General features: G+C 61.3%; 1 protein-coding gene across 2 annotated transcripts in view; it reads right to left on the bottom strand.

Annotated features, from left to right (window-relative positions):
• The window catches only part of GALNT9 (polypeptide N-acetylgalactosaminyltransferase 9), a 31,444-nt gene extending 16,450 nt beyond the window's left edge, over positions 1-14,994 (bottom strand). Inside the window, exons 1-2 of one of the 2 annotated variants that reach the window (XM_037161098.2) lie at positions 14,731-14,994; positions 2,544-2,724 (exon numbers count right to left, since the gene is read on the bottom strand). In XM_037161098.2, coding sequence (XP_037016993.2) covers positions 2,544-2,724; positions 14,731-14,971 — 422 coding nt within the window. In that variant the 5' untranslated portion in view covers positions 14,972-14,994. Of the gene's footprint in view, positions 1-2,543; positions 2,725-8,937; positions 9,000-14,730 lie in introns of those variants that run through there. The other variant, XM_037161099.2, reaches the window with a different exon arrangement.
• Positions 14,995-15,286: the final 292 nt, after the last annotated feature.

Here is a 15,286-nt window from a genome sequence, read left to right as displayed (position 1 = left end):
CTGGAGGGCACTGGGCTCCACGCCCCAGGGGTCCAGGAGGACCTGCAGACCCGCAGGGCCCGGGGGCAGCAGCCACCTCTGAGGTCCCAGGGGGCGCGTGGCAGGCAGAGTCTGGCTGGCCTCACGGGAAACCCGGCCACGGCAGCGACACAGATGGAAATTGATGGGGCTGCCCTTGGGGCCGCTGGGGCCGCAAGCACAGTGCGGGAGGGATGGCGTGCCAGCCTCCCTCCCCGGGGACCGCGAGCGTCGCCTCGTGAACCGAGTACATCCATCTCCTGCCGCAGACGCAGGGCTGGGGTTCAGCGTGGCCGGGAAGCCGCGTCATGGAGCCCGTGACCAGTGTTTCTGGGAAGAGCTGTGGGAGGTTCTCGGAAGCACATCACTGGGATTCGTCTGCCTTTGACAGCCTCCAGGAGACCTTCCCCGTGGTGGCTTCTGCCTGGTGGGGGACACGATCTGGGTGGGCCTTCCTGCTGGCCGGGACTACTGCAGGGCCCGAGGCTGGGTCCCGTGGGCTCGGAGGCACAGCGGCCCCCACGGAAACTGTCTTTCTGAGGCTGAGTCGGTCGGTCCGTCCTGTCCAGCTTCCATCAGCCTCCAAGCCTGCAGCAGGGTGAGCCACTGCAGCCTGCTCCCGGGAGAGAGAGCAGGGGGGAGGCTGCTGGCCTCGGCGACCGTCCCTTGGGGAACTGTGTTCCCCAAGATCCTGCATGCACCTCCTTCAGTGGCACAGAACGATGGCTCAGGAGCTGGTGGGAAGGCAGGGGTCCCCTGACGAGGAGAAAGGAGGTACCATTGCCCACGGGACAAGCCACACGACACGGCTCACTTCCACTTGGGCCCCGAGTCTTCCCTGCGCGCTGTCCCGGACGCCTGCCCCGCTCCCGCACAGGGGCAGCGCAGAGCAGGCCCCAGGCCGGCCGACAGCCAGGACGGGTCCTCCCGCTCACCGTCCACTCAGCCTGCACGTGTCAGAGCTGACCGCCCGCTGCTCGCAGCTCACACAGTTAACGCCGTGCACGGGGATGTCACAGACGTGGCGGCGAGGACCTGACTGCCCTGGAATGCACGGGGGCGGGGGGAGGGGGGCTCGGATAAGGCCGCTCACTTTTATGATCCTGTTTAATGTGGATTTGCCGGTTTTCCTTTCATGATCCCCTGGGCCCAGCTCAGTAATCAAGATCTATGTTATGTGCTTTGTAGCATAATTAAAGCCACTGCTTAATTGGAAACTGTCCACCTCCGGAGAGAGGGAAATCAATAGTGTGTTAATGGGAGAAAGCAGTGAGTGCTCTCGGTAGCCATCGAGGCAGGGACACACGCACTGACACGCAGGCACATGTGCATGTGCACATGGCTGCATGTGCACACACAGGCACGTGAAGGAGTGTGGACATGCACGCACATGTGGGGCACACATGTGTGCACGTGTGCCCACACTCACCTGCGCATGTGTGCAGGCACATGTGTGAACATGTACATGTGTTAGCACGTGCACTCACAGGCACAACACACGCACATGAACAGACATACACCCATGCACCTGCTCCCTGGCGTCCAGTGTGAGTCTCTGACACCAGCATGTGCAGAGCCCACCGGCAGCGCGGTTGCTGATGGTGGGCAGACTCTGCAGGGACTACGGCGGGTGGGGGTCCCGGTCTGAACGAGACCGGTCGGCCCAGGCTGAGCGCCGTCTGTCTATCTGCTGCCCTGGGAGACGTACCCTCCCCCGCCCAGCCCTGTGGGACGACGGGCATCTGCCCTCTCCACACACCTGCAGATGCCCAGGTCCTGGCCCCACAGGCCTTTCCTGCCTCGGTTTCCCGTTGGCGAAGTGGGGACATCGGTCCTTCACGCCTTTCTTGGGTTGAGTGAGTGCGGGCCTGAGGGGCAGGTGGCCCGCCGCAGCACTGTGCCTGAACTGAGCGCTGGGCAGCGGGGGGTGCTGCCCACCCGCGTCTCTTTCCTCCCAGAATGTGTCCCAAAGCTGCCACCGCACCTGGTGATGCCCACGAGGCCGCCCACTGAGCATGGAGGGGAGCTGGCTGAGCTCCGGGGTCTCCGGACAAGCCTGGCAGGGTGACAGGGGCTGGGGGAGGCCTCATTGCACCGTGTGCATGCACGTGTGTGCATGCAGGCATACGCCCGTGTGTGCTGGGGTTGTCCCGTGCACGCCTCTGGCACCAGAGCCCCCTCGCTGGTCTTTGGAAGGAGACGGGACACGAACCCACACCAACAGTTAAGACCCACGCTCCCGATTCCGGGCGGCAGGGGGCGCCCGCACCTCACAGCTGCGCGCGCACCCGCTTTGCGTGCGTTGGGCGCCGTGCGGACGGACGCCGGAACCTCACCTGCCGCCTCCTCTGTGTGGTCAGAGGCCACTGCGCTGGACCTCGCAGCCGGTCCAGTCGCCGGGCCCTGCAGTGGCCGCCGGCCGAGAGCCCAGAACCCGGGGCAGGCACCGGTCCATGCGACGGTGTGTGTCCGAGCTCACGGGGGACCCTGAGGGGCGGGGGGGCCCCGTGGGGGTCACTACTCACTTTTTGGGCCTGTAGTCGGGGATGGCCCTGTCCAGGGAGATGCGGTCACTGAGCTGCGCGTTGTAGCCGTACTCCTCGTAGTCGCCCGCGGCCTCCTGGCCATCGTCCCGCAGAGCGGCCGCCACGCCACCTTGGCCCAGGCCCCCTGGGCCCTCCACCAGACCCATGGGCTTGGCGAGGCCTGGCGGGAGCAGGAAAGAGGGAGTCAGGCAGGCCCAGGCCTTCTGCGGAGCGGGGGTGGGGGAGCTCCTTGGGCGCTGGGCCAGGGTGAGGAGTGCACAGCAGATTTCAGGGCGGGGGCACAGCAGTTGTGGACATGCCTCATTTTACAAGTCTGTCCAGGCCCACAGAAGGGACACCCAAGAGGGAGCCCCAGTGTCAACTGAGGACCGGGGCAATGAGGAGCAGTCGAACAACAGGGGGTCCGTGGGGGCAGGGGGCTACCCTGGAGCTCTCTGCACGTCCACTCACTGTTCCTGCAAACCTAAAACTGCCCCAAAGAGTGAAGTCTATCGACTTTTTAAAATATAAGGTGAATGTGAATTAACATTGAAAACGCAAAGCAGGAATTGCAGACCCACTGCCCGAGGGGACCACCTTCCAGCTTTGTCATCTGAGTGCCCTGCACACAGGCAGGTGATTCCAGGCGAAACACACGGAGCCCCTGGGGGCTGCACGGGTCCCAGGGCCAGAAACGCCCTGTGGACCGAGGCATCGCCATCCGGCACGGCTCTCTGCGATGGACGGTGCTGACCAGGGGGTCCGGCCACCACGGTGACCTCCAGGAAAGGAGCCCTTGAACTTCCCGGAGACCAAGGTGAGTGCGTGTGTGAGGACTTGAGAGGGCCGGCCGCGCGTGTTCTGGAATATTCTATGTGGTCACTTGTGCCGGGAGAGGAACATGGCTCAGTGCCATTGTTCTCAGAGGGAGCCAGGGACAGAGTTGTGCCACCTGGCCAGGATGTCCCCTCGCTCTGCAGGAGGGACGACTCCGAGCACCTCGGCTTTGGAGGGGGGCGGGGGGAGCAGTGGTTTCTAACCCAGGAAGTGGCCGCGGAGGTGCTGTCCTCGGGCTGCACCGTGGAGAGAGAGGGATCCATCCTCCTCCGGCCCAGGGAGTGTGAACTCTGGGAAACACCTGCGTCCATGTCACAGGCACCCCCACTGGGGACACTTCTACGCCTTGGGTTTGTGAACGAGGGAACCGGGGTGCTGGACTTTGACCGTCCTTCCAGCACCTGGCCAGTGGCCAAACCCCGGGACGGCCACCCCGTGCAGGGCCAGCAGGCTGCACCCCACACCCCCAAACCTCCTTCCCACTTCTCTGCCTGTCTCCGCTCTCCCGTCCCCTGCGCACCCAACCACACCAGGGGCCGGCACCCCCAATTCCACTGAGTTTTGCTCCGATAAACTCTTAAAACTGTTCCTATGCCTCAGTTTATCCTTGTTTTTTTAGCCTTTTATTTTTTATTTTTTTAAGATTATTTATCAATTTATTTTATTTTTTTAATTTATTTTTTATTGATTATGCTGTTACAGTTGTTCTATTCTCCCCTTCATTCCCCTCCACTCTACCCGCCTGTAATTTATGACCATGTGTCTCAAGTTCTTTAGATTCTATTTTTCCCATACTATTCTTGCCCCCCAATCTATTTTCTATCTACTGTTTATGCTATTTATTTTCTGTACCTTCTCCCCCCTTCTCCTCCTCCCACTCCCTTGTTGCTAACCCTCCTTGAGATCTTCATTTCTGTTTTTGTTTTAGGTGTGGTTGTTAATAACTGTGAGTTTGTTGTCCTTTCACTGTTCATGTTTCTTTAACTTCTTTTACTTAGATAAGTCCCTTTTGATGATGAACTCCTTGAATTTGATCTTATCTGAGAAGCACTTTATCTGCCCTTCCATTCTAAATGAAAGCTTTGCTGGATAGATCAATCTTGGATGTAGGTCTTTGGATTTCATGCCTTGGAATACCTCTTTCCAGCCCCTTCTTGCCTGTAAGGTCTCTTTTGAGAAATCCGCTGACAGTCTGGTGGGGACTCCTCTGTAGGTAGCTGTCCCCTTATCTCTTGCTGCTTCTAGGATTCTCTCCTTCATTTTAATCTTGGCTAATGTAATGATGATGTGCCTTGGTGTGTTTCTTCTTGGGTCCAACTTCTTTGGGACTCTCTGAGCTTTCTGGATTTCCTGGAAGTCTATTTCCTTTGCCAGATTGGGGAAGTTCTCCTTTATTATTTGTTCAAATACGTTTTCCACTGGTGGCTGTTCCTTTCCCCCTTCTGGTACCCCTATAATTCGGATGTTGGAGCGTTTAAAGATGTCCTGGAGGTTCCTAAGCCTCTCCTCATTTTTCGAATTCTTGCTTCTTCACTCTTTTCTGTTTGGCCATTATTTGCTTCCTTCTGGTCCACTCCATTGATTTGAGTCCCAGTTTCCTTTTCATTGCTATTGGTTTCCTGTGCAATTCCATTCATTTCAATTAGTTTTGCCCTCATATGTTTGTCTAATTTGTGGCTATAATCAACCAGTTCTGTGAGTATCCTGATCACCAGTGTTTTAAACTGTGCGTCTGAGAGTTTTGCTATTTCTTCATGGCTTAGATTTATAGGCTCTAGGGCTTTGAGATCTTCTTGCGCCATTTTTGGTCTGTTGGCACCCCTTAAGTATGAGTAGCAGAGCCTTGGACTCCCAGGTCACTGGGTTGTGACGCTGTATGTGGGGGCGTGGTCAGAGCGGGGAAGTGGCGGCCCCCTCTGCTGTTTCTCACAGCTGGGTGAGGAGCAGAGTCTTAGGTTGTTCACTGGGGTGGGGCCACTTAGGTCGCTGAGTTATGACGCTGTATGGGGAGGCGGGGTTAGAGCGGGGAAATGGTGGCGTCCTCCACCGCTGCTTGCCGCTGGGCCTGCTGGCTCTCGTCCAATCGCTCACTCCCTCGCTCGTCTATCCACACACGAATGCGCGACCGCAGTCAACCCGCAGCCCTGCTCCCTCGCTCTTTCCCCGAGATTGCTCGCTGAGTTGCCCACCAGGTCCAACCCTGCGCCTGGATTCTGCGCGCCTGAGTCCGTCTGACCGAGTTTTCCTGTGCTATCCCGCTCTGCCAGCTGCTGGTTTCGCCCCTCTTACCGGTCAAGCTGAAGAATTTGTTGGTATCAGACTTCTGAAAAGTTCAATTTTCTGTGTTCTGGCTGTGTTTTCTGTTGCTAATATTTAGTTGTCTCTAAACTTGGTTGTGTGAGGAAGCACGGCGTCTCCACCTATGCCTCCATCTTGGCGGAAGTCAGTTTATCCTTCTTTTTAAAGATTTTATTTATTTATGTTTAGAGGGGAAGGGAAGGAGAGAGGGAGAGAAACATCAATGTGTGGTTGCCTCTCGTGCGTCCCCTGCTGGGAACTGGCTTGCACCCCAGGCATGTGCCCTGACTGGGAATTGAATCGTGATCTGAGATCCTCTGGTTTGCAGGCCCGCGCTCAATCCACTGAGCCACGCCAGCCAGGGCTTCAGAATGTTCCACTTTAAACAGGCAAGCACAGAGCTGGGGTTTGCATGGGACTGAAGGATGCGAGCCCAGGCGGAGCTGGAAACCCACTGGGCTCGCAAACCGCTCCCGGTCCCGGTTCAGTGCTGTGTGGCGTCCTGATCTTGCTGCGAGGTCTGCACCGCAGGAGCGGCTCAGCTTGGACTCGGCTGTCAGCCGCTGCCCAGGGCGCAACCTGGAGACACAGCGTCTCCACTCCGGCCACCAGGGCCTGACCAGGGGACAGCTCTGTCACTGGGAGCCCTGCATGGGCCCCAACCCCACATCGACAGCTCCCGGCAGAGTCAGCGTTTCCCGAGCTGTCGCCCCCGCGAGCCTTGCTCCCGGGGGACCCTGTTTTCCTGGGTTTAGTTCCTTTGTTTTGTCCACTCGCATCTGAATGTCATGCTCAGGGTCTGGAGGTGCTTTGTCAGTGGAGCTGGTTCCTGGGGCTTCCGGCCACCCCCGTGGAGGGGGGGCTTCTGTCTCAACTTGGCCCACACCCCCCCCCCCCCCCGCCGCCCACTCCTGCCCCGGCGGCTTCTCCTCTCTGCTGGTATTTTTGGTGATCCCGGTGGGCACCCCTGTGACCTGGAAAAGCTCTATTTCTGGAAGTATCGACTTCAGCCACGGCCTCCAGCTCCCAGGTTTGAGGAGAAATTAGCATGTTCCCCGAGTTACTGCTCGAGTGTGAGGTTCCGGCTCCACACATTCTCCCCTCGACCTCCCTCCCTCCCTGTCCCTCCGAACCGAGAGGAAGAGGCTGGGGTGGGCCTGCCCCGCAGGCCTCTCGGAAGGCGCTGCACTGGACGCTTAGAAGTTGGTGCAGGGGGTCGACCTCATCCTCAGTGCTCCCTCCACCACAAAGGACTAACAAAACTATAAAATGCTGAACTGCAAAACGAAGAAAAATAAGAAAAGTGGGGGAAAGACGCTCGAAGGGTGCCCTCTGCATCCCCCGCTCTCTCGTCCCTGGGGCCCCACAGAACACCAGCCTCTGCCCGTGACCACGGCCTGCCCGTGCGGTGTCTGCACCGTGAGGACTGAGGCCACACCCAGGCCTTGAGCCGCTCAGGGGTGGATTTTCCAGCGCCGAGGCCCCAGGTCCATCGCTCTTCCCCACGCTGTGCTCACTCCCCAGAACCCCGGCCGTTTCGCTTCCCTGTAGGTTCGGACCCTGACCTTCTGCGTAGCCTTCCGAGGGGCACACTGGTGGGTGCGACTGGTGGCAGACGGGTGGGGGTGGGGGTCCTCACCCAGTGGCAGGGTCCATATCAGGAGGGAGCTTTTGGGGAAACAAACTCTGGAGAAGCCTTGTGAAGTGGGAGGCAGAGATGGGAGGGACGCAGGCTGGCCCGGACGCCTGGGGCCGCCAGACGTAGAGGGAGTGGGTGTCCCTGGTTTCTGCCGCAGGGCGGCGGTGGCGCTTCCCTAGCCTGGGCCGGGGGACCAGCATAGACAGCCTGCCCCAGCGGATCCTGAGAGCGAGCGCTGACCGGGTGCTTTCCCGTTTGAAGCCCTGCCCCCCCCCCACCTTTAGTCCGTGAATGAGCCCCGACTGTGAGAGTGATGGGGAATCTGCATGTGTTAGCTCAGCCCCAGGGATGTCTGACACTTTTCCCACGCGCCAGATGAAAGGACAAACAAAGACAGCATGTTCTGGCCCGTGGAGGTCACAGCTGCTGACAACACCCAGCGTTTACTGCGGTGGCTGTGCCCTGGGCCAGCGTTGTGAGGACGCCCCCCCCATCCCCCTTCCCACGGAGGCGACCACGGAGGCTCGCCGTGGGCACGGCTCAGCCCGCTAACCACACAGCATCTCAGAGGGGAGTTCAGAGGGGCCGGCAAAAGTCACCGACTGTGCATTTAGACCACCAAGGACGTGAAGGAGCCGCCTGCCGATTGCTGGGGCCACATCGTCACAGCCGGGAGGCTGGTCTGCAGCATCTCTGGATGCGACTGACTTTGTGATGGGCGGGCGCCTTGTCTGCCTCCTGCTGCCCAGGCTGGCAAAGGGCTTCCCCTGTCCACAGCCGCCCCATCGCCAGCCCCGGCCCCCCAGTCGGGGTTAGAGGCAAGGATGGCAGCGCCAGCACGGCCTGAGGACCGACCTGGTGGCCAGGGCGGAATCCGGCCAGGTCACAGCATCTGCGCTGAGCACAAGCCCTGGCTGCGGGGCGTCTGGGGGCTGGTGTTCCTGCCCAGGAGGGCCCGTCTCAGAAGATCAGGAGCCGCCCCCAGCGCAGTAGGAACCCGGTGACGATGGGGCCATCCAGGCCCTCTGCCCCTCATGCTGGCCACGGCCTCGCCCTGGAGAGGGGTCAGGGCACCAAGCACTGGGGCTCAATTCTAAAGACAGAAGGTCACCTGCATTTTGCTTTCCGCTCCCACTGAAGACGATTGTCTAGCGTCTCCTCAGTCACCATGTGCGGCTCGGTGACGGTGACTGGCCCCGCACGGATACACAGACCTGCGCTTTGGGGTTCCTATCTGTTTGCGTTTACGGGTCTTGGAGCCAAACTATTTCACAGAAGGTTTAGATTAATTTCTCAGCTGCCAGCCATCTCTCCCCTCATGCCTCCAATCAGAGAGTGCGTCAGTTCTGGTGGGGAGAGTCCTAAATGCTCACGGCGGAAAATGCTAGACACACATGCACACACAAAAACATGTGTGCACACATGTGTGCCTGCAGAAACATGTATGCACGCACACGGGATTCCCCAGGGCCTCACTCCACGGGGAATCAGCAGTAGGGAGTGGCGGGGACTGTGGCTCACAAGCCCCACCCATGGGGGCCACGGGACAAAGACACCAGACTTTCAAGACCGTCAGCAGCAGGCGCCTCACAGATTCACACCCCACCGTTAGCAGCTCACTCGTATCTGTGGGAAACACGGCTTTCCGCCAACAGTCAAGTGGGGCCCACACCCGTTAGCCGGGGCAGGTGTGGCAGGGAGAGAGTGGCTCCCGAGTGTCAGGTTCTTGTCCCTGGACCTGGAGCACATGTCGTCTGGAACAGTCAGGAGACTTTGCGGATGGGGTTACGTCAAGGCCCTGTCGGAGGGGGCGTGCCCTGGGTTGTCCGGAAGGGCCCCAGGTTCCATCACTGGCGTCCTTGACAGAGGGCAGGACAGAGTCCACACGGAAGAGGAAGCTGTGTGACGTGGAGACAGAGGTGGCAGTGACAGGGCCACGTGTGAAGGGAGGAACACCTGGGCCCCCAGAAGCTGGTGGTTTATCTGTTTTTGCCTTTTATCTGTAATCATCTCCCCATCCTCCTGCCTGGAACTAAGACTTGGTGCCTGGAGCTGCAGCAGCCATCTTGTGACCATGAGGCTGGCAGGACGGGCGGAGCTGCGTGTCTGATGGGATGGGTGGGGTTTCATCCAGGAGGAAAACCACCCACAAGGCAGTCAGGCCACATCAGCCAGGGTTTTGTCAGTGACTCTGAATCCGCCCAGAGAAGCAAGGGGGTGCGTGTTAGGGACCAGAGGGCACTGTGACAAGGAAAGCCAAGCTACCCTGCCCTGCCCTGCCAGCGGCCCCATCCAGGGACAGGGCTGTGCTGGGATTGCAGCCTCGCCTCTGCCCTCGGGAAGCGCACAGGCAGGCAGCTTTCCGGGGGCCCTGCCGACGGCCTCGCCCCCAGAGGAGTCACCTCTCTCTCGGCAGCCACTCACTCCAGGATACCTGGGGTATGTGGGCGGCTGTGATTTCTCAACTTGGAAGCAAGTGAGGTCTGCAGGCTCCCAGCTTCTCGAGTCACCGAATCCCATCTGTCACCACGACTTGAGCCAATATTCCAAGGGAGGAAGCAGCCCAAATGGAGATGCTGCCGGTCACAAGCTAATCGAAGGGGAAGAGGCAGCATGAAGGCGCCTTCAGGAAGGGGGGCTGCCCCCACCAGCAACGTCAGGCAGCCTGCGAGACACGCCTGGCTCACAACTCAGCGTGGGGACAGCCCAGGGGACCGACGGCCTCTGGCAGCCCATAGAAGGGGTCTCAGGTCGGCCAGGGTCCCCAGGAGGGCAGGCTGGGCTTGTCCATCCAACCACGGCCCTGAAAACCACTGAGAAAGTTAGACTGAAAAGGAAAGTAACAAGACCCATGTCTGCAGAGCTGGAAATATCTGGTAAGAAATTACGAGGCTAAAATGAAGAGAAATGATGGTGGAGATGAGTCAGCCCCTAACTTGCAGTTTTCCTGGCGGGGTGGGGGGGGTCTAAATACTGCAAACTTGGCATTTCACAAGAACGCAAAGGGGAGGACCCGTGGGACCGGCGGGACCCCATGTGGGGCATGGCCTGGTGCTCCTGGAGCCCTGGTGAGCAGACCCTATCAGCACTGGCCTCCAGGGGGCGCTGCGGACACTGGCGGAGACAGATGTCTGACCCGGTGCTGCCCTGGCCCGTGGGCCGGAGCCCAGGCCTCCCGTCTCCAGCTCCCAACGCCACCTAACAAGCAGGACTCCGCGGTCTGCGGCGGGAAAGCCACCTGTCACCTGCCGTGCCTTCGTGGGCCTGTGGCCTTGGTGGTTGGCTCTGTGGAGCGTGTGGGGTGGAGAGAAAAGGTGGACACAGCTGTGGGCACAGCGTCCCGCCGGCCCCCAGCTCCTGCCTCCACACCCTGTAAAAATCGAGGCCAATTTAACATGCCCGGCTGTTAATCGGGATGATTACGAAGTGGAGATAAAAATGAGAAACTCAAGCTGCCTCGGCCCCTGGAGCGGATCTCTCTCTCCCCCGGCTTCAGCCACCCCCCACCCCCCACCCACGCTCCAGAGAACAGCCAATTGCGTTACGCCGGGCCGTCAGGACTCCCAGGCACCGGAACTAATAGCTTATTGTCAACAGCGAAGACACTGACAACCCTTCTGAACGACAAAGTTCTGAATATCCTGTGGTCGGGGCAATGGCTGTAAAACATATTCTCACGGAGACTAACATAGTGTCTGATAAATCTCCATACATAATACTTGTGTTCAGCTCATATGAATATAGGGCCAAAGTGCGGGGATAAGGGACGTCAGGAAACGCCTGCAAATGCACTTCCCGGCTCTTCCTTGCACCTGGTGAAGCACGTGGAGGCTGCAGAAGGTCACCCGGCCGGCTCCTCCCCGGTAAAGGCCGACCCAGGCCCATTATTGCCGGGGAGCAGGCACAGCAGCCTCCGGGATTCCTGCCACCTCAGCGGCAGCCCGGCTCAGAGTGAGCCTGCCCGAGAGGGTCAGCCACCTGGCCCGGCCTCCCCTCGCCCACCCCTGCCTCCAGCAGTGGGTGACTGGGTCCCTTCGGGCTCAGTTCTCTGCTCCGACCCCAACAGAGGAACATCCTGGGAAACTCTCACCCCTCGGGCCCAGCCCAGACCTGGGGTCACAGACAGGAGGGGACCTTCAGGGAGGTGACCAGGTGGGATGAGATCACTGGGAGGTCCCGGGGGGGGGCTGGACGGCGGGAAAGACCACCTCCCAGTAGGCCCACAGAGGGGCACCGAGAGGAGGTCTCCTCACCCTGGAAACCCAGCCCCCAGCCTGCAGGACTGGCATCTCTGCTGTTTAAACTGCCTGCCCTGCGGTACGCGTCCCAGCGGCTGGACCTGACCAGTGCAGCTCCTGAACTTGTGTCCCCAGCACAGGCTCCACGGACCGGCCCCCTGGCCGCTGGCCAATGCACCCAGTACACTCTGTTGGCCCCGTGTCCGGGCCCACAGCCCCTTTACAAGGGGTCCCCTCCCGTGTCCAGAGCGTGAGGCCAAGATCCCCGACGTCTCCAGGTAGCAGCCCCGGGTGTGCAGGGTCGGCCGTGGCGCCAGCCTGCACTGCACCGGAAGCAGAGGTGTGGGAAGCCGAGCCCGGCTGTGACCCCTGAGGGTCGTGTGTGCCCTGCAGACCGGGGCTGGGGCGGATCCCCGGGAGGGCCTGACACGGCCCCTCTGACTTCTAGAAATGACCTCCCTCAAAAACCACAAATCCACCCAAACTGCAACCCAGTGTCCCCGCCCCCAGATCCACTCCAGAATCACCCCTCCACAGGGGTCGTAAGAACTCGTCCGGAGGTACCAAGGGATGGGCGGCCGGGTCGGCACAGACCGTCCTGCCCGAGCTGAGGAGGGCCAGGCCGGTGCCCGAGGCGAAGGCCTCCACCTGCCCACCGCCTGCAAACACGCACCTTGACCTCATGGGGGCTCAACACCAAAGGGGACAGAAGTAAACCCCAACAGCCACAGGAGAACTCCCTGCGCCCCCACAAGGGGTGTGGACATTTTCTTAAAGACAGGAGGGCTTGAACATGCAGACCACCGAGGGGACCGTCTCTCCCTTCCCTCCCCACCCAGAGTTCGCAAGACTGGGGCCCGGTTCCCTCTCAGAACGGTGAGCTACGGAACTATTCGGGAGGCCGACTCTCGTCCCTGAGCCTTTTCCTTGCCCAGCCTGCTGAGTGTGGAAGCAAGCTTGTGTGTGTGTGTGTGTGTGCACACGAGGCAGCTCCCTCACGAGTGTTCTCTCCTGGGTGTGTTCGTTCTGCGAGTGTGCAGCATGGAACAGGCCTCCGCAGAGGCCCCAAGACTCCCGGGGAAGGTCGTGGCCGAAGGCGCAGGGGGAACCGGGGAGGGCGTCCTGCCGCTGGGCCCCTGCCTCCCCACCAGCTCTTCCAGCCGGGGGAGGCGTCAGGGACGCAGCCGAGGCCGAGGAAATGTGAGTGATGAATCCGTTTCGTTTTGGGTTTCGCCCTCTCCCATCTAACTCGGCTGCATTAGTATCGGGTGGAAACTCGGGAATCAATTTCATGTTTCCTCGACCTAAAATAGAACAGGCGGTGCTGGAAAGGGCAGCCCCCCCGCCCCCGCCCCCGGGAGGTTTCTCTCTGCCGTCCTTCCTCGTCCTTCACTTGGGGCATCCGGGCCCGTCTGGAGGCCTGAGCACGGTTTCAGGTGGCTACTCCTGTACCGGTCCCTTCTTAGGGACCTGTCTGGGGTGTCACATTGGGGCTCTCTTGTCATTTCCAGCAGCAAATACTGAATGACCCCTGGGTGAGACGCGGGGCTACAGAGGTGGCCTGAGAGGGGGCAAGATAGACTTGCCAAAGAGAGTGAGACCGGGGAGACAGAGAGACAGGGACAGACAGACAGGGAGGGAGAGACACAGAGACAGACAAACCGACGGAGACAGAGGGACACAGAGGTGGGAGGCAGTTGGAGAAGCCGGTGGGAAAGGAAGGAGGGAGGAGGCAGGGGTTGGTGTTGGGCAGGAGGAACAGAGGGTCGCCGGACCGGGGAGGGGCGGGGCAGCACCGCGTGACCTCCCCGAGGCTACCTGAGCAGCCGAGCCGCGCTGTTTTATGTAACCACCCAGTTGTCCCCAAAACAGACTGTGACACCCTGGCAAACACTCTCCAGTGAAGCTGTGCACCCCTACGGGGCACGTGTCGCCCCGGACGAGCCACCCGAGTCACCTGACCAGCAGCCGAGTGGCAGCTGAGCTGAACTCTCCTCCCCTCGTGGCCTCCGCTCAGCAGGGAAGACCAGGAAAAGCCACAGGGCCTTTCAAAACCGCCTCCGAGCAGCACCAGGGGGCCCGGGGGGGCGGTGAGAAGGAGCCCAGGCACTCCGGAGGGTGCCCTGCTTCCCCCCTCGGGCAAGCCTGCCAGCTGTTCCTGAACCTTGGGGGCCTCGAGACTCCAGGTCGAAGGGTCCTGCCCGGGGCCAGGCTGGACACCCAGACCCCTCGCAGCAGGGCCTGGTACTGATGCTTCAGGAGGCTTTGCCGGGGCTGCCGGTACAGAAATCAGAGGGAGAACCCATGAACCAGGCACACCAACTTTCCTCCTTCCTCCAGAACCTGGCACGGAGCTGCGTCCCGAGGGAAAGAACGCAGTCCCACCTGCCGTGGCTGCGGCTCTGGCCCCGACCCCCACGCTGTCTCTCAGCAGTGACCCAAGTGGAACAAGCAGCCCCCACCAGCCAGTGGGCTTCTCACAGACGCTCCCATGGGCACCAGCGCCCAGGCACCAAGGCCGCCGGGCTGCCTACGCAGTTAACACCTTCCAGGCCCCTGCTGGGCCCCTGAGCACCTGTCCACCTGACGCGGCTCCTGCAACTCCACACCTGAACCCCAGCACCTTTGGAGCGAGCCCCGGGCAGCCCTCAGAAGGGCGGCTGGATGAGCCCAGTGGTCGGGGGGCCCCTCTCCCCACCAGGAAAAGAGTGCCAGGCCAGCAACCTTGGAAGGGCAGCATCACCCCGCCCCGCCCTGTGCTTGAGCCCTGACCCCCAGCGTCGGGGAGGGGGACAATGCCCCACACGCTGGCACCTGGGCAGTACCTGCTCTGGAAGCAGGTCCCACAACCTCTCCAGAAGTTCCCACAAGTCCTCTCAGGGGATAAGCTGGAGTCCCTGCGTGTTTGGTGAGGGATGGTCTCGGGTGTCCCTGGTGTGGCTGGGCGAACCAGCGGGGGTCCGGGCCAACGCCCTCTGCTAAGGGGAGCCCTTCTCTTCCCGTCTGTCTCCGCGCCCCCTCCGCAGTCACAGAGGCTCCACCCCCGCCCCTGCTGGCCTTCCGGCCCCTGGGGCCCCGCAAGTTCCAGCGTCCGGGACAGAGTGCAGGGTCCCGGCTCAGGGACAGTGCTCCCCACCCTCGCGCCTCCCAGTCCCAGCGGGACCGGCCTGCTCACCGTTCAGCTGGTTGTAGACCACCTCCTCCAGGTGGTCCAGGCGCTGCAGGATGGCCTCGCGGTCGGCCAGCGCGCCCGCCTTGGCCAGCCGGCTGCGCACCCGGCGGTCGGCGCTGCGCACGAGCTGCGCCAGCCCCTCGGACCGGTCCTGCAGGCGGCAGTACACGGAGAAGAGGATGATGCCCACGAACACCAGGATGTTGACCGTCAGCAAAGTTTTGATCTTCCTTGCCACCGCCATGAACGCGGCTGGAAGCCGCTGGGGGCTGCCTCACCCACGGGGCACCTGGTGGGCCCGGCCGCTGGAGACTCCGCCCAGCCCGCCGCTTCGGGGGACCATGAGCCCCCCGGCTCGCTGTGGGGCCACGGGGGCAGCGGGCGCGGCTCTGGAAGGGGGTTTGGGGGGACTGCGGGCCGGGGCTGCGGGCTGGGGGAGGGACTGTGGGCTGTGGGGAATCTGCGGGCTGGGGCTGCGGTTGAGGGGCTCAGCGCAGAGGAGGGGGCTGCGGGTGGGGCTGCGGGCGTGGGGAGGGGCCGTGCGCTGGGTCGCGGGGCC

The sequence above is a fragment of the Artibeus jamaicensis genome, unplaced genomic scaffold (genome assembly GCF_021234435.1).
Source record: "Artibeus jamaicensis isolate MK-2021 breed Jamaican fruit bat unplaced genomic scaffold, CSHL_Jam_final contig_525, whole genome shotgun sequence".
NCBI classification, from domain to species: Eukaryota; Metazoa; Chordata; class Mammalia; order Chiroptera; family Phyllostomidae; genus Artibeus; species Artibeus jamaicensis.
Note: the sequence above shows the minus strand (reverse complement) of the source record. Positions and strands in the feature narration are given on the sequence as shown.